Source organism: Microtus pennsylvanicus, chromosome 6 (genome assembly GCF_037038515.1).
Source record: "Microtus pennsylvanicus isolate mMicPen1 chromosome 6, mMicPen1.hap1, whole genome shotgun sequence".
Lineage (NCBI taxonomy): Eukaryota > Metazoa > Chordata > Mammalia > Rodentia > Cricetidae > Microtus > Microtus pennsylvanicus.
The window spans coordinates 96681431-96700219 of NC_134584.1; the positions used below are offsets into that span (position 1 = coordinate 96681431).

The window sequence follows — 18789 nt, forward strand, 5'->3', positions numbered from 1 at the left end:
GACTTTTCATTTCATATCTCTCTCTCTCTCTCTCTCTCTCTCTCTCTCTCTCTCTCTCTCTCTCTCTCTCTCTCTCGTCTGTCTGTCTACCTGGACCTGGCACTGCTCCCCAGAGACCAGCAGCGTGAGAAGACTATCCGCTCCCCACTTTCTACCCCAGTGTCTGAAGGGCAGTGAGATCAAGGAAGGCTTCCTGGAGGGAGTACAGCTGGAGTCAGCTTTAAGAGGTCCCGCAAGTTGTTTTGTCACAGAGCTGAGCAGAGGGCATCAAGGACTTTTGGTGCAAGAAGATTAAGGAGAATCTGGAGAAAGGCAGGATGCTCCCGGGACAGACAAGCAGAGAAAAAAGCTCTATGCCCTGGGGCTGCTTGGTGGGGGCCCCTCGAAGGCAGCAAAGTGACTCAGACTTAGAGGGAGTTCGTAGCTGCAGCGTGAGCCTCCACGTTAACCCTCATCTGTCTGGAACAGAAAACCTACAACCCAAGCGCCAGGCTTTAACCCTTACTCGGGCAGTCCGTGCACACCAGGACCAAGGGCTTTACCCATGCCTATGAGATCGCTGAACAGCCATGCCCCCACCTCCCCATGGAATCTGGTTAAAAGAGCTTTGGTCCTGATGTTCAGTGGTTAACGTGCTCGAAGGGTACAAAATACCACTGAGTGGCCACCAGCTGCCCAGTGACAGAATAGTCCCTTAAGAACTGGTGTCTCTTCTGGGTCAAAAGCGAACTGAACAGAGGAGAGGCATCGGCTCCGCGAAACTGCTCTCCCGTTGAGCCCAATCCCCACTCCAAACGTCTTTATCTCGTCTTTGTCACGGGAATATGTGTCATCTTCCCAGTCTCTGGCAGCAAGAAAACGCTATTGAAAGAAAATAAATAATAAAATAAAAAAAGAAGAAAAAACACTGCGATTCTAGTGCCGCCCCAACAGCTTGGGGAAGCAAGCCCTGGGCGTCTCCCCGAGGGCTCTGCGCTACACCCCACACTCTTTGGGGTGAAAGCCGCGGGCGGTGCCCCGGGGTCCAGGGAGCCTGGCGATCGCACCCCGGGTTCCCAAGTCTTCAGTCCAAGAGCAGCGCGCGGAGCTCCGCGGAGCCTGACGCCTAGAGCGGCGGGCCCGGGGTTGGAAGCGAACCCGCGGCGTCGCACCGAGTGGCAGCCTGCTGCGTCCAGGTCCTCGCGGGCCACCAGCCGGGAGCAGGACAGGCTCCCGTGCAGCCGGGAGAGCCGCCCCTCCAGGAAGCGCCCGCCTCGCGCCCGCTTCCCGCCCACATCCTCCCTCGACAGGAGGGAGGAGCCCGCGCCGCAACCGCGGCCCGAGGAGGGCCGGCCCCAGCCCAGGCGAGCGTACGAGTGGGCACGGCCGCGCGGGCAGCGCCCTGAGCCTGTCCCGCGTCGCCGCCCGGCCGACAGCACAGCGCGCGGGGATGCCCCGGCGGCCCGGAGCACGCTGAGGCTGCGGGACACGCGGTGAGTGGGGCCCGTGGCGGGCGCGGCGAGGGTGGGCCGGGTACTGCGCGCGCCCAAGTTCGGCCTGGGGCTCCTAGGGGAGCGGGTTCTGCCGGAGGGACTCCGACGTCCGTGGTCGCCGCCCCCTGCAGCACGCCCGGGTGACTCAGCTACCACCCGACCACGCGGGGGCGCTCGTCTGCGGGGGGTCGGTGGCTGGGTGGCCTCAGGGACACTGGCTAGCTGTTTGGGAGGGGGGACACTGTCTTCCTCCCTTAGATGTCTAAAGAGCGTCCGGGGGATGGCGCCCCATTGCCACCAGCACAACCGCAGGAGGCAGGAGGCAAGCGGGCCGCGGGACTCTAGAAGGGGGCACCCCTTGACCCCACCCTGACCCCAACCCGGCCCTGCTCAGATGGGCCCTAGGGCCGACTGCCTAGGCTCCAGCCGGTGAGAAAAGATGGGGAATAGTGCCGGGCAGCTTTCCAGAAGTCGGAGTGTGTTTGCAAACTAGTTTTTGCGCAAAAGCTGTCTGGCACCTGTGTGTTTCAAGGGTTGGAGGAGGAAGCGAGAAGCCCTTCTTCCTTCCTTCCCATCCCTGCAGCGATGCTCCTGGGAAAAATAAAGGAAACTAATGTTCTTCTTTCCTTCTCCCGTCCCCTCCCGAATCCTCACCCTAGCTTTGGTAGGCAAGCTAGTCTTTGGATAAGGGGCTACCTCAAAAGGGTGGCGGGAAGTGCCCAAGGTCACAGGTGCCATAGCAGTCCGGACTCAGTGGCCCTTCTAAGGGTCTGCCTTGCGCTCTGATTCTTCCTGCCCCATGCTATTCTGGGGAAGTAGCAAAGGTATAAAGGTCTTTGAGGATTAGCCCAGCTGCCCTTTGTTTTGTCTGACCGTAGATCTCCATCATGTCGGGGTGTGGAGCTGTCGCCCAGAGGTGGGAAGGGGTGTTATTCTGCCCTTTGAGGCACCTACAGCTTCTGTGGTTGGTAGGTAGCGATGTTGCTGGCAGGGTTCCAGCTGAGAAGCCCCTAGTCCGGGGCCAGGGTCCTGCCTTCCTGCCTAAGGAATGCTGGATCCCTCTGCCTTTTTCCAGGTTGCTGAGGCAATAGCATAACTTTCAGAATACAGCTTCCTCGCCTTGGAGAGCATGACCTGAGAGGGGACTTGGTGTGGGCTCGGCAAAGCGGAAGGGCCTGGTCATCCTGCCATCTTGACAGGGCAGCTGGAAAGGGTAACCATCCAGACATACGCTGTCCAGGAGAGACATGTAAGGTCTCCAGTGCTTGAGGGTTGAGCCAGGGCCAGAGGTGCCTCCTGGCTCCTAGTCCTGTGTTCTCTGACCTCTGGTCACCTGGCGGCGACTCCCCTGGTGAGCTCAAGAACACCGCTCTCTAAATTGGAAGAGAGTCCTTCTCCCACAGGAAGAGATGCATTTTGATTGTCATTTCTGGTGGCCTATGAACAGCTCCCCTCAGGGAGCTGTGAAAGACCTGGCCTTGAACACCTTGTTGTGACTGGAAGTGAGATGGTGGCCTCAACTGTGCACCTCCAGTTCATCTCCAGGCCCACTTGGAAACTGACTAGGCACCAACACGAAGGAGTGAATTTGTTGCCACCTGGCAGGGGGCCCAGTGAGCTCTGTCTGGGGCTGTCCCGAGATGGTGATCCAGCCTGCCGGAGTGGGAGGGCTCATCAGATGCATTTCTGCATGGAAAAACCAGGACAAAGACTCTGGGTGCTCAAGTGCTCCTGGCCTCTGGTGCTTCCTGCCTTCATGTCTTGACACACACACACCTTTAGGCCTGGGTGTTTATCCATCTGTGAGAGGTGGTAATAGCAGCACATTTGCAGAGCTGTAAGGGGCTAGGGCCAGGAAATGGCACAGGTGTTCTTACAAGTGGGGAACTCTTGCTGAGGGTCCCTGATTATATTTCAAACCCTCTCCCAACAGGTCTACATGAAGAAGAGGGTCAAAGTGGAACCTCAGTTTCTCTATCTGTATAATGGTGAGGTGTGCACCCTCTGTTCCCTATTCTTTCCAGATAATTGTGCATTTCCTTAAAGAGAGTTGTGAGGATCGATTTAGATGACAGAGGTGCTGTGTGCCAGCACTGTGACTGGTGCGGGAGGCACTTGGGAACTGCTGTCATCCCCATTGTTCTCGGGAATATTAGCACACTTGATTCACATAACTGCACTCAGGATCCCTTCTGGGATTTGGGGGGGGGGCGCTTAACCACCTCTCTATGCAGAGATAAGTCCTGGAATCCAGACATTGGTCCTTCCAGGCTGTTCTGGGAGCAGAGGCCTGGGTAAGAAGGTTTCGCCCTTCCAACGTGTGAAGAACACTATTTGAGGTGGCCCATTCCATGTGGGTTCCCTGCTCCCACCTGGAACTGGCCTCACTGGGCTCTGAGGCCTGAACAGAAGACAGAAAGGCACTCTCTGGTAATTGCACTCCTATCAAGAGAGAGAGCGCGAGCATCTTGGCCTGCTGAGAAGCTCCTGCCTTCCGCAGGAAGTATCTTACCCCTCCCCTTCCCGACAGGCTGGGGCCACAGAGGTAGGAGCAGAACACCTCTAGAAAACAGACATCCCCCGTTTGCAGCCAGCACATGGCTTCAGAAAGGTCAGTGTGGACTCTGTAGAAGCAGGAGGCTGGGTCACCCTGCCATCCAGACAAGACAGCTGGAGACGGAGACTATCCAATCATGTTCCACCCCTCGCCATCCAGGAGAGACAATTTAAGGTTCCCAGTGCTTGAAGACTGAACCAGGACTAGGGGTGCCTTCCGTGTCCCTTGCCCTCCTTTGCCTCCCGAATCCGACTTCTGTGGAGGTCAAGGAGACTCCTGTTTGGTGTGTCACCTGCAGCCACACTGTTGTCTCCTGGAATCTGAAAGGAAGAGACAGGAGGGAGAAGGCAGTATATCCCTGTCCCTTTACCTTACTTTGTTTTCCCCAGGGTGTTTGTCCTTTGTCTGCATCAGCTCCTTCCCTTCCCTTCCTCCAGTGAGCGCTGGGCAGGCTGCGCCTTCATACTTGCACAGTGCCTGCAACAGAGTCGGTGCCCAGGAAAATTCCCTGTGAGGAGTGGGAGTCTACCCTTCGTCCCAAATGAGGCCCTGAGTGTTAGGTGACAACCTGGAAGGATTGCGAGCTTGCCGCTCTTGAGTCCCTGGAGGGACACGGGTTTCACGGTCCTGTGTGCCAGGGATTTGATGTGGAGGAGGGGGTGTGGAAAGGTGTTTGTCAGAACAGGGCAGGGTTTCCTGGCACAGAAAGCTGGGAATTGTGGGTAGCCACTGGTACTGCTTGCTGCCATTGCCTGCCCACTAGTGGACTGAGGAATGCTGGGAAGTGGCCCCCACTCCCCACTTACCCTAGACCGTTTCTTAATCTCTCTGGCCTCAGTTCATTCATCAGCTCACTTGCTCCCCTCTTCCTTCCTATAATTGATTGGCTCATTGACCATTTGTTTGTATTGCTGAGCCTCAAGCATGCTCAGCCAACTGCCCTACCACTGAATTCTAGCCCCAGCCCCTGACCTCAATTTCTTTATCTAAGAAATGGGCAACCTAAGAGCAGACACACTCTCTCTCCTGCACACAGTTAGCTGTTCAGCTACTTAGCAGATGTGTCCCAGGCAGCTCCTCTGGGTCAGGGAGTACCCTATGTCAGTGGTGTAACTGTGGTCAAGGCAGGCTTTGCCCTTTGGGCTGGAGAACTTAGGAAGGACAGAGGGAATCTGTAGCCACACCCTCAAGACTCAAAGGAGACTTGGCTGTACCTCACTTCACAGTCAGAGAAACAGATGCAGAGGGGAGATTCACACTTAATCAGGCAGTGCCTAGTTGCCTATGACACACACACACACACACACACACACACACACACCGTGGGTGCGAGCACCATAATGGGGGCCCAAAAGTCGAGCCCAATCTCGGAGTGAAGCTCTCCATTAGTTAAGGTCCTGCCTCTGGCCAGACTTACTTCTGAGATCCCCTAAGTGCCCAGGGCACTCAGCAGCTTAGAGAACTCTGTGTCCATCCATCCCACAGCTTCCAGAGAGGCAGGAGAGAGGCATGGTACCCAAGCTGACTTTGTAGATGATGTGCAGAGACCTAGAAGGGAGGTGTGGTAAGAGAAGGGCCTGACAGGAAAGGCTACGGCAGTTTGCTACCTAATGACCACTTGGCCAGCCCCTGTAGTAACACCAGGAAAACCCTAGGTGGCTGAGCTGCACGTGGAGCCTGCGGGTGGCCTCCCCCAAGAGCTGGAGCTTAGGTGAGACTTAGCTAGCCTCCTTCCCAGGATGGCCTGGCCCGGTATAGGGCCCCAGGAGAGCATCAGAGCCAACCCCTGCCGCAGCCCTCGCCTGACTGTCTACATCTATATTTATCCCTATAATGGCCCGGTTGCCTGGCAGAGTGTGCTGTCTTTTAAGCACAGCACCCGGTGCCATAGCTAAAGTAGAAAGTGGTTTGTGTGCAGAGCTTCCCAACCCTGACGCCTTACCCAGAATGAGAGCCAGTCTACTCCTGGGGCTCCATGCCACTTGGCAGGAGCCACACTGCCACACTGTACAAGAAGGGTCCCTGAGAGTAGAACTCTTGGCTCTGAACCTCTCTGTCCCCAACAAGCAGGGATGTGGTGGTGGTGGAACTGAGGTTGGGGTTCTTACACGGCTGGAAGGTGAGAGACGCTTTTAGCCCAAAGTGTCAAAGAACTTACTACTCTAAAATCCCAGAGTTCAGTTAGGTGTGGTGACACACACCTTTGAGCTCAACTCTCAAGAGACAGAGGCAGGGTGGATCTCTGGAGTTCCAGGCCAGCATGAGTTAGACCAGCCAGAGTTGAATAGTGAGACACTGTCTCAAAAGACCAAAAGTGGGGCTGGAGAGATGGCTCAGCAGCTAAGAGCACCTGTTGCTCTTGCAGAAGACTTGGGTTCAGTTCCCAGCAGCTCAGAGCCATCCTTAATTGTAGTTCTACAGGATCTGATACATTTATTTGACCCCTGTGGATACCACATACACACACACACACATTGTGCACATATATATACATGCAGGCAAAACATCCATATACATAAATAAGTAAGAAAATGAAATTCCAGGCCCAAGAACTTTGTGAATCTGTGATCTTGGGCTTCTGTAAGTCCTTTTTTTCCTCTCCCAATCATGTTCTTTAATTTGTTCAGTTCCCATTCTATACATGTCAGTGTTGGGAACAGCAGAGATGAAAACAAGGCTGCATATGGTGGCATATACCTGTATTCCCAATCCTGGAGTAAACGGATTGCCAAAAGTTTACAGTCAGCCTTGTCTACACAGCAAGACCCACTGCAAAACTCCAAAACAGAGAAGAAAATGGTATCATTGGCTGCTCAAGCCAGTGGTTTCAATTTGGTGATATTGGACTGGTTCTCCTTAGTGACCGGGAGAGCAGCGAGGCCGTGAGGAGGGGTGTGTGGGTTACCGTGTCACCTCCCTTACCCCACCCCTGCTTAAACATTGTAGTGTACGTTCATAGTCATCCTGGTTTATATAGCAAGGCTCTGTCTCAAAACCAAGAGGGCTGAGTGTGTGGCATGGTGTCAGTGCACATGGGCCCTCAGTTTAGCCCCCAGCAACTCAAAAGAGAAAGAGAATCACCCCCAACATAGGATACCATGACAAAGCTGTGTGTCTGGGATAACAGCAGCTGGGTCCAGAAATGGGAGCAGCTGCTGTGAGCATCCTCATGTATGTCTTTTGGTGAACGCTCGTGTCGGAAGTTAGCTTGCAGGCCGTGGCGAATATTTCTCTTGAATGGTTTGCATCAAACACCACTGCCTCTTGCCAAGCTGTGATGTGTCAGCTTTCTACAAGTTTGACCATCCTAAGGATTGTGACGGGCCTGGTGCACAGTGATGTCGCTTTTGGCTTTACTGAGCTGAATGTAAAAAATAAAAGGAGTCAAGTGGAGAAGGAGAAAGTGCATTCCAGGCAGCTGGAATGCAGCTGCAATATTAGAGATACACAAGACAGTGTCCTTGGAGCGTACATGGTGAAGAGCACAGAATAGCCCTGGGGACGAGGGACAGGACCACAGGAGCCCTTCCCTGAGGACTAGGTGTTGTCCTGAGAGGGGAAGGGAGCCTCTGAGAGACTTTTATCATTGTGATTCAGAGCTCTCAGTGTGTCCTGGCATTTCTGTGAGTAAGAAAGCAGATGCAGGGGTCTGGGGATACGGCTCAGCCAGTATAGTGCTTACATGGCAAGCACCAGGACCGGAGTTCAGTTCCTAGAAACCATGTAACAGTAACACCAGCTGGGAAGCCAGATAGGTGAATCCATCCCTGGGGCTCAAGGACAGCCAGCCTAGTCTTACTTGGGACATTCCGGGCCAATAAGAAACCCTGATGAGCCCAGTGGTGGTGGTGCATGCCTTTAATCCCAGCACTTAGGAGGCAGAAGCCGGTGAATATCAGTGAGTTCGAGGCCAACCTGGGCTACATAGTAAGTTGCAGGATAGCCAGAGCTGTTACACAGAAAACCCCTCTCTTTAAAAACAAACAAAACAGAAACCTAAGGAATGACATCAGAGGTTGCCTTCTGTGAAGGTATGTTTAAGATGTGATTAACATTTAAATCAGGCTTGGGGCAAAGCCGATTACCCTCATGCATGGGCTCCATCCAGTTGATAGACAGCCTCAGCCAGAGACTGAACTCCCTACAAGATGTGTTCTTAGACCTCAAGACCACAACATAGAAAGACCCTTCTTGTTTCCAGCCCATGCTGCCCTCCAAACTTCAAGTTTACCCTTCTCATTTTCCTATGAGCAGATTCTTTAAAAAACAAAACAACACTCCTTAAAGATTTATTTTTATTTTATGCGCACCGTTTTGCCTGCATGTATGTCTGTGTGAGTCTGTCAGAAGCTCTGGAACTGGAGTTACAGACAAGTATGAGCTGCAGTGTGGGTACTGGGAACTGAACCTGGGTTTACCTAAAAGAACAACCATGCTCTTAGCCGCTGAGCCATCTCTCAACAGCCAGTCCTCTGCAACAGATTCCTTAAAACCAGCCACTAGCATCTCAGTTTCTTCGTAAAGTTCTGATGATGTCTTTGCTCTCTGTGTTCCTGGACTTTGTCATCGGGTCAGTGGGGTGACAATGCCCTTCAAGACCCATCCCAAACCTCCTGAGAGCCTTGAGAACGTAGCAGCCATCAGGGACAGTGGGTAAGGGTTGACTGACGGGTTAGTTGAGGGTTCTAGTTAGCAGAGAATTACTATCTAACCAGGCATGGTAGGGCTTATATGGAAACCAAGTGTCATGTCCGCTTAACTAGGCTACAAGCAGACCAAGCTAGAGCCATCCCCATGGTGTGGTATCAGCCTCAGGTGTCTGCCTCCTTACTCCCATCATGGTTGCTGGTGGGCAGCTTCAAGCTTCCTCTGGGGAGCGTGTTAGAAACCGCACCTGCCTGCCAAACCCATGGTTTGTGTGTACTTGGCCTCCTCCACCTTGCCTGCAGGGCTTGTTCATACACGGGTTGTTGGGTGCCTCCCTAGGGCTTCTGATGGAGCAGGTCTGGGTGGGGCTAGATGGTAAATTTCTGGTACTTTCTGGGAACCATGCATGGAGTAGGAAAGCCCCAAGCTTAAAGCTGCACTCCTTCGAAGATGGTACCCATTCAGATCCTGTGACTTCTGGGACATTTGGGGTCTCAAGACCAGAGTTAACTGGAAATCTCTAGGACTGTCCCCACGTCCCAGTCCTGTTATCTACTTCTTGGCCCCCACCCTCCACCCTTGGCGTAACTGTCATGGTGTGCTGTGCCCAAAGCAGAAAAAGATAATAGGGGACTATGTGTCTCAGCAAGTTTTAGTCCCTTGCCCTCTTTGGTCACACGTTCCCCTGTTTTTCAGTCTGCTGTCTCCACCCCAGAGATTAAGAACCACTGGTAATAGCAAGTTTGCTTTATCTTAATCCTCACAATGACCCGGGAACATACTTTATTGCCTTCTTTTTACAGAGGGCAAACTGAGCGAAGAGAGAGAGAAGTTAAGTAATATGCCTGAGGTCTCACAGAAGAGAAATGGCAGAAACAGTGGACACTACATCCTGAGTCTGTGCATTTAACCGCCACTGATACTGGCCAGAGGGCTAAGCGTCTATGCGACTGTCACTAGCAAGACTTTGTAATGCTTTGCTCCTTATAGTTTGCATTGAAAACAGAATTTTTCTTTTCATTTTCTAAATATCAGTTTGGACACACCATTGTATGGAGGTCAGAGGACACCCTCAGGTGATGATCCTCCCTTCTGCCTTGCGGGAGGCAAGGCCTTTCTGTTGTCTGCCACTGAATACACCCGGCTAGCTGGCCTGTGAGCTGCTGGAAATGCTCCAGGCTCTGCCCACCATCTCACCACGGAAACCCTGGGCTTACAATCACCGCTGCCACCCTTGACTTCACGTGGGCTCTGGCGATTCAAACTCAGGCCTCATGCTTGTGGAGTGAGCCCTTAAACCACTGAGCCATCTCCCCAGCCTTGGGCATGCTGTTTTGACAGTACCTAATCTTCCTACTAGGAGTCCTTATTGGTAGTTCCACAGGCCTCCTGTCCCTAGAGTGGCCACAACTGAGAATCTTGGGGCCGAGCTGCTGGGCCACTTTAGATCTGCCTTTGCCCACTTTCCACTCTGTGTCTGGGTCCTCAGAGCCTCCTGCAACCCATCATCTCCTGGGCCTGTTTCACTTGGTATCTCCTCTTATGACCACCTCAAAGTTGGGGTCCTGCCATCTGGCTCAGCTCCAGAGTCCCCTCAACTTCATCAGGCTCCTACACCCAGAGTCCGTAGGCCTTGGCTTCATCTATCCCTTGCTCCTTCTTGGGCCTCAGCTTCCTCCCTGTTATGTAGGACCCTTGTTTCTCTTTCTAATCTTTCAGAGGGTTATGAGAAGTGGCTTTCACTCTTTAGCGATGCAAACGAGCAACCTGCAGCTGGGTCCCTGGCTCTTCGTGCATTTAATGCTTTTGCTGGGTATTCACAATCTGCAGCTCTGCATTCGTGCTTGAGCGGGAGTCAGTATAGGTCCCCCTCCTTGAGAACTATCATTACGGAAGGATTGTGGCGGAGTATGTGAAACGGTTGTAGTGATCCGAAGGAAACAGAGTGGAGTAGACACAGATCACGCTGGCTCTGAGAATGTTGACAACCGGGACCCTTCACGAGCCGAGACGCCGTTCCGGGAAACAGGACAGCAAGTGCCAAAGGGCCCAGTACAGGCGAAAGGTGGGCAGGTTTGAAGTCAGAAGGGGAAGCCTGGGAAGCTTGGCAGAGAACCGGGGAGGATGGCATGAAGAGGCTCAACTTAGCCTGGCTCCCTCAGCCTGGGGTGGTGAGGGAGTTGTGTGATTTGGAAGGAGAAGACATTAACAGATTCTGTGGTAGCTTTTGACTTCCATGACTAAAGAGTCCCTCTGGCAGGGTAGGGGAGAGCTGCATGGGCTAGGCATTGCTGAGCAGGAGACTTTGCAGCTTGCCTGGCCATGGCAGGGGACATGGAGGAATGGGGCTGATGCTGGCCGCAAGTGGGACGAGGCTGCCCCATGGGACGTGGGAGAGGGGGGCAGGGAGTCGCCAGCCATGAATTAAGAGAGTTCTTGTCAAAGCCATAATACTGTAAGTGTGTAGCTTAGTTTTAATGTCTTCAAAGTCCATCCTTCTATCAAGAGCAAGATGCCTGGCCCTGGTGGCAATGGCTGCAATTCTGTATCATTCTTTCTGTTTAAATAGGGTCTCGCTGTATAGCCCAGGCTGAACTTGAACTCGCAATCCTCTTGTTTCTACTCCTGAGTGCTGTGCCACCACTACCTGCTCTTCAGCCTTGTTCCTGCAGCCCTAGGCTACAAGGAATGTTTGTTGAAGGAATGTGTGACCAGCGGCAGGTCATTTCCAAGTCATTTCGGTTTGCCTCAGTTAGCTCATCCGTAAACGGGACTACTGGTTTTGCATCCCTGACTCCAAGCTCTTTGCCAGGGGCCTGTGCCCACCTGCACCAGGTGTCAGGATCAACCTTGGAACAGGTTCTCACTGCCCGCACCCCCTCTTCCAGCCCCAAACCCCAAATTACCTGCAGATGGTGCTGTCCTGGAGCTTTTCCATCTTGCCCAATGCACTCACAGACCCAACCCCCCCCTTAATGACACCTTGCTGCCTTCTGCTGAGGGAGGGGAGGGGGCTGGCCCAACCAGGCTGTAGTTTCTTTTTCCATTGCGTCAGGCCTCAGGGTCCGGATCCCTGCCCCGCTGTGGCACTGGCACCAACGGCTACTCTGATCCCCTGCCTGTCCCAACCTCAGACACCATGTGCTCCCCGTTTCGGGGATCCAGGAGCTTCCTGCCAGAGGGTGAGTTGGAGATGGGAGCCCTGCCCCTGGTTGGGGAGGAGTCCACTTCCCCGCCCACCATTCATGGAGCTCTGTTTTTCTTCAGCGGGAGCTGGAGCTGACCCAGGTGGAGTTGTAGTGGGCTTCCCTGGACCAGGCCCTCCTGGCTATGCCCTCAGTTAGATATGGGATGTTAGTGCTGTAACAAAGGCAAGATTGTGGGTACGTGGCCAGGCCGGTGACTATCATGAGGGTGTGTCCTCAGAGTGGTCATGTGAGCATACAAATACCTTGGTATTTGTCCGTTTGAGCGTGTGCGTGTGTGCGTGCATGTGTATGTTGCATACATGTGAGCTCATGTATGCTGCACCAGAAAGTGTGCCTGACCCATTCTAGGTAGGAACAGAACTCTGGGCTGTAGGGGTCCATGGCTAGGATAATAAAATCCATTACAGAGGAGCCAATGTTGCAAATAAGAGGTGGGTGAAGCCCACGTGTCAGTGATGGGGGTGGGTAGGGTGACGCCGGAGGAGCTGAAGACCTAGGTTCTGTGTCCTTGATAAAATGGGGAGTGGGACCAGCTCATGGGCGCAGTCTTGCTATTCCTCCTACTTGGGAGACTGAGGCAGGGAATGGCAAATCCGAGGTCTGCGTAACTTACTGAGGCCACTGTCTCAATATGTATTTATTTGTTTGTTGGTCGGTTTTTTTTTTTTTTGACAAGGTTTCTTTGTGTAGCCCTGGCTGTCTTGGCACTCGCTCTTGGCACTCGGTCTCTGACCAGAGTGACCTCAAACTCAGAGGTCTGTCTGCCTCTGCTTCCTGAGTCTGTCTCAAAATTATAAAAAATGTTAAAAGAAAGAGGTGGGCAAAGACTAGTGATATAGTTCAGTAAAGCACTTAGCTTGCATATATGAAACCCCAGTTTCAAACTCCTATCAGTACAACATATATGCATGCATGCATACATACATACATAAAACAAGCTTGTCCCTGACTTGCCTGTTCTTGGTCCCAGGCTCCCTGGTCTCATGGGTTCCCAAACTGTTCCCACTTTGCCCTACTATTCCCTTCTGAGGCATAGGTAGATGGTCTCACAAACAGCCTCTGCTGCTTCCTAGATGGTGGCCCTGGTGGTGCCTGATCGGCTTCCACTTCCTGTTCTTCCATTTCCTGTCTGTAAAGTAGGGTGATGATCCTGCCCGTGCCCACCGCAGGCAGAGCAGGGGCCATGTGGACACCCTTGATGCCCACTAACCTGCTAAGGCTGTGCTCTCTATCCCCATCCGCTGGCTTACACCACAAGCGTGGCTCCTCAGCCATTTCTGCAGAAACTGATTTTTCCTGACAAGAATAAATCCTGCCAGCAAATTGCAGAGCTGTCCTGCTGCTTCGAGAAGTGCGACTGTAATGAGGGTCTAGGGACAGCTGTAGGAGGGGGGTGCTGAGGACTGGCTCCTTCACTCCCCACATCCCCTCCCTGCCAGGAGGTCCTGTGTGCAGTGTCCCGAAGGAAGTTGGTATTGGGGAGGGGCTGTGGGACAGCGGCTGCTGCTTCTTAACAAGACAGTCAGCTGTCTCAGACAAAGTGAGCGTTTGAGAAGACCAGAGGACAAATACTTTGGTACCCATAACTCCAGCATGCAGCAAACAGAAACAAGGAGTATAAATTCAAGGACAGCCTGGGCTACATAGTGAGATCCTACCTCAGAAGGAGAGGTGGGGCTGATGGTGCAGTGGGTGAAGTTACCACTGAGCACAAGACCTTCATTAGTTCAGTCCTGGGCTTATCCTCCCCTGGGAGGAGGGGACTGGTTTACAAGTTGTTCTCTGATCCCCATGTACCTAAGGATGCACACCTACCCATACCCCGCACAATAAACAGACGAATAGATACAAAAATTTAAAGGTCTGGGAGACGGCCTGTGTGCATGCGTGAGGACCAGAGTTCAGTTCCCCAATCGCCGTACAGAAGGCAGGCCTGATGATGCGCACATAGAATCCCAGTGCTTAGGGGGGCAGAGCAGGCAGAGCTCTGCAACTAGCTGACCAGCCAGTGTAGCCAGATAGCCAGTGAGTTCCACCCTCAATAAGAGACCCTGTCTCAAAAACTCAAGGAGGCGGCTAAGTAGGTAAGGGTGCTTGTCCTGTAAGTGTGCGGTTCCGAGGACTTGAGTTTGAGGACCCAGAGTCTGTGTTAAAAGATCAGGCATGACTGTGGGTGCCTATAGCCCCAACTTCAAGGTGCAGAGGGAGTTAGAGTCACAGAGTGTTACAGGAAGACACCTGGCATCTTGTTCTGGCCTCTGCCTGTGTGGCCACGGTACGCACCTCGCGTTCACGCACACGGCACACACAGCGAAGTGGAGAACTACTGAGGAAGCGCCAGTGTCAACCCCTGTCCTTCACAAATGTACAGGAAGTGAGGCACGCACATAGGGCAAACAAAATTATGCCAACCCTACTTCTGGCTTGCCACCACTCTCACTGTGAAGTCCAGCTACCCATAGGGAACTAGGCTTATACAGACCCTGTCCTACACCCTCACTGTGTTTCAGCTAGACCAGGCTAGGGGGCTCCGTAGGAACTCTAGCCCCAGAGTTGACCAGAACTAGAACGTGCTCAGCAGGCTGCTGGCAGGTCTCGGGGTGAAGTACATACTCAACAAACATAGAGGAAATACATGGGCCTCGGTTTCCTCGCCTGGAAAATGGGATAGTACTACTATGTACTCCACAAGACTGAGGTATGAAGCAGTGGGGGCCCATCATGTTCTAAGGCGCAAGGGCATAAGCCCCCTCCTGGGGGAGGTGCAGGTCAGTAACTGATTGAGCAGTGAGGGGACTGAATATCAGTGAAGCCTTTTGAGGTGTTTGGGAACTAGGGTTATCGCCCGTGTTAATGTGCATGCATTTGTGAGCTAGACTCTGCCCCTGGGAATCTCAAAGAACCAAGGTAAGACAGTGTGTTGGCAGATAGGAAGTAGGTCCAGAGAACTTTAGGTTCGTCTATAGGGCCAGTGACAAAGGGGGTCCCACAACTCCCTTACCCCGTGGAGCTAGTCCCTCCACTCCTTGTCCTCTGAGGGAAACAGGGCCACCGACAGTTGGCAGCATACACTGCTCAGCTGCCTGGGAGTGTCAGTTTTGTGCTGAATCAGCTCGAGCAGGACCAGGGTGGGGTAGGAGGATGTGTTTGTTTACTTATTTGGGCACGCACCCTTCATATATGCTCTAAAGCCTTCTGTATTCCAGTCATGAGCTTGGGCTAGAGGTGCGGGAGGGAACATAACAGGCAGCGAACAAGGTCCAGTTTGAGTAAGTTACCAGAAGCTCACTTCCTAGTGTCCAGAGCAACAGGGAAAACCCAAGCCATCATATACTCCACCTGATGCGTTGCTCAGGAGAAGCCCAGGTTTTCTGGCACAATGCATGTAGGATACCCGTGTCCACTATGATGTCCTGTGATCTTACATGGACAACATGGATCCATGCATGGTAAGGATGGACTAAGGCAAAGAACAGGTACCAAGGCAAACCATATACCTCTCGGAGACTCCTCATTCCTTCCGGTGGGTGTTTTGCATTCTCTCTCCAACAAGCCTTTGCCTGTGTCTTACACACACATCACCTGCCATCTCACCACCTACTTCTTTGTTTTAGTTGAAATGGAGGCTTGCCCTGTAACCCAGGCTAGCCCTGAACTCAAGAACCTCCGCCCCAGCCTCCTGCATGCAGGGATTACAGGCTTGTCCCGGTGTCCCCAGTCTATACCCAGCTCTTGAAGGGCAAATGCTGAGGTCTCCTGGTGATAGGTTAGCACGTGAAGAATATCCGTCCTCTCCTAATGCGTACTCTTCTTCTCCAGACTGCCAAGAACTGCTGCTGCTGCCGTCACCGACCCCCATGGCCTACATTCCAGATGGGGGTGCCCCCGCCCCAGGGGCCATCCCATTGGGCTCTCAGTGCTGTGTGTGCAAAGTGGAGCTGTCAGTGAGTGGCCAGAACCTGCTGGACCGGGACGTCACCTCCAAGTCTGACCCCTTCTGTGTCCTCTTTACCGAGGACAACGGCAGGTGGATGGAGGTGAGGCCAGCCGCGGTGTCTGTGATGGGCAAGGGCTGGCTGGGCGGCAGAGGGGGCACCTCCTGGATCCAGGGAATGCTGGGGTCCTGCCCTTGGGGCGGACGCTGGGGGTGGAAGACCACTTAGGGAACTGTCACTTTTCACAAGTAAACTTTAAGCATACTTAAAATATTACTTAAGCCAGGTGTGGCGGTACACACCTGTAATTCCAACACTGAAGCGGGAGGACTGCAAGTTCCAGGTCAGTCAGGCTACATAATAAGTAAGTTTCAGTTTCAAAAAACCTAAATATTTTCCTGGCTGGGTGTGGTACTGTGGGGGCACATGCCTTTAGTAGCAATACAAGCAAAGACAGGTGGGCCTCTGTGAGTTTCAGGCCAGCCAAGGCTACATAATAAGACCTTGTCTCCAAAAAAAAAATCCCCACCTATATATAGATATAGATTTATAGCTAGACTTCTATCTAAATTATCACCCACAGATATATAATTATCATATTTATTATATCCTAATAGTTTATATGGCTATAGTTAGGAAAAGTTTTATAGTTCTGTACGGACTTGCTTTCTGCAAGGAACCTTCCTCTTTTGTTTCTAACAATCACCCTTTTGGCTAGAAGCAAAGAGAAATAAGTTGTTCAAACTTGAGCCCCGGAGATAGACTCATGCCCAGCAATGCTACTCCTGCTGTGCGATCTCAGGTGAACCCCTGTCCCTTTCTGGTCCTGTCTCTTTATTGAAAGGGCTTTTCTCTTTCCCTTACCTACAGTGACTAGCTTCAGCATGGGGGCCTTCTGGGCTGGAAGCCTCTGGCCTGAGGGTTGGGAAAGGCTGTGGTTTAGGAAGATTACCGAGAAACTTGAACTGCTCACATACTAGCTTTGACACCTATTACAAAGGAAGTTATGATTGTCATTTGTCAGATTTAGATTAACTTGAGGAAGACAATCTGGAGGACTGTAGACCTGCCTGCCAAGGAGAATCCCTAATCCCAGCCCAGTGTCTCCTCTTCCATATCATTCTGCATGCATGCATAGTTCCAAGCGTATATACTAGCATTTTGTTTTGGGTAGCAGAAGCTAACCTAGAACTCCTGGTCCTTCTTCTTCCTCCTGAGTGCTGGGATGGCGGGTGTGTGGCCACACTGAGTTCCTGTTTGAGCTGAACGAGTGATTGGCGCTTACTGAACATGCTTCGGTTTCTGGGCCTCACAGATGTTGGCTTCTTGTAATGAAAAATACTTCTTTTAAAAGAAGTTGGGATTGCTGGCCAATTTACAGAAGGGGACAGCGGGGCTTGGAGTATGCAAGGTTCCTGTATTTCCAGTGTTTTGGTGGCATAGCCAACAGAGGGAGGTGTGACACCAGGTCAGTCCGGGGGTCAGGGTAGTCCAGGCCTGCAGGTACTAATCCCCTCTGAGATGTCTCCCCAACTCATGACACCCCCAATCTCTACTACCCCCAGATTGTCCACACAGGCTAAAAATAGTCTTAGTCAAGGCCTCTTCCGATCCCTGCTGCTCTTGCCCTTGGAAGCCTGGGTGGAAGGAAAAACCAACATAGCCTGGGTCTCAAAATAGACTCACTTGGGCTCTGCTGTGTGTGTTCTGAGGCCAGGAGGTGATTCCTGCCCAAACTACCATGTACCTACAGTGCCCAGCCCTGGCCCACCAAGGCTTTGGTGTCCAAAGGAGGTGGGCATGCTAGACTGGACAAGTCCAGAATTTTGTGCAAGTTACAAACTGAAGCCCTTGACCCGGCCTCCTTCTGTGATCTCCTTCCTCTCTTAGCACGCATGTACAGTGTGATTTTTGAGAAAAGGGTTTTCCCAAAGTAAAACATAGGAAAGCCACATGGTCAAAGGCCTTTGTTTTACAGAGGTAAAAGCAGGCCCAGATGGGGACAGGGATTTGTGCTCTGTCACTTACCCAGTCGGGGTTGTGGCCTGAGCTCTGTCCCTTGTCCCTGGGAATGGAAAGGCTCTGTAGAGTCAAGAGGGAGGTCCCTGGAATCAAGACTGGGCTCGGATCTTGCACCTGCCTCCCTTGAACTTAGCATCTCAGAGCTTTGGTGTTCTCATCTGTGAGCTGGGGCTCACAGGCTGTGAGCGCTGGCTAGAGGTGATCCGTAGGAAGGTTGACAGGCGCTAGCTAGAGAGGGAACCTGGCCGCCATGACTCTGCCTCCCGTTACCATGTCTCTCCGCCAGTATGACAGAACAGAGACGGCCATCAACAACCTCAACCCAGCCTTCTCCAAGAAGTTCGTGCTGGACTACCACTTCGAGGAGGTGCAGAAACTTAAGTTCGCCCTGTTCGACCAGGACAAGTCCAGCGCGCAGCTGGATGAGCATGACTTCCTGGGTCAGTTCTCCTGCAGCCTTGGCACGGTGAGCCTGGGGCTCCCAAGCGGAGTGGGGTACACACAGGCCTTGGAGTCAACCTCTGCCCTTGGGGTCGGACAGCCCTTAGACAGAATTTCCCATGCTCTCCTTTCCCTAACCAATCCTCCTGGCAGACTCTCCCATCTACCATACAGACATCCCAGGAGCCAACAGGCCCCAAAGTGGTGTAGCTCAGTGAGTCTGGGGCTGGGCAGAAAGCTTCCACGGAAGGAGTAACCAAACCCAGTGCCTGCCACCTGCACCCACAGAGAAGAGGGGGCAGTGTGATACATGGTGCCGTCCTGTTGTTGACCCATCCCCAAGAGCCCCTGCTGCCTCCCTGAACTCTCCTCCCTGTCTCTCCCATCCCAGATTGTCTCCAGCAAGAAGATCACCAGGCCTCTGCTGCTGCTGAATGACAAGCCTGCGGGGAAGGGCTTGATCACGGTATCTGCCCCCCTCCCTGCCCTTCACATCCCTTCTCTGT

General features: G+C 52.8%; 1 protein-coding gene across 2 annotated transcripts in view; it reads left to right on the plus strand.

Moving 5' to 3' along the window:
• The first annotated feature begins 1332 nt into the window (after window positions 1-1332).
• The window catches only part of Cpne2 (copine 2), a 36992-nt gene continuing 19535 nt past the window's right edge, over window positions 1333-18789 (plus strand). The window contains exons 1-4 of one of the 2 annotated variants that reach the window (XM_075976937.1): window positions 1333-1472; window positions 15705-15922; window positions 18129-18308; window positions 18675-18749. In XM_075976937.1, coding sequence (XP_075833052.1) covers window positions 15743-15922; window positions 18129-18308; window positions 18675-18749 — 435 coding nt within the window. In that variant the 5' untranslated portion in view covers window positions 1333-1472; window positions 15705-15742. Of the gene's footprint in view, window positions 1473-11842; window positions 11859-15704; window positions 15923-18128; window positions 18309-18674; window positions 18750-18789 lie in introns of those variants that run through there. The other variant, XM_075976936.1, reaches the window with a different exon arrangement.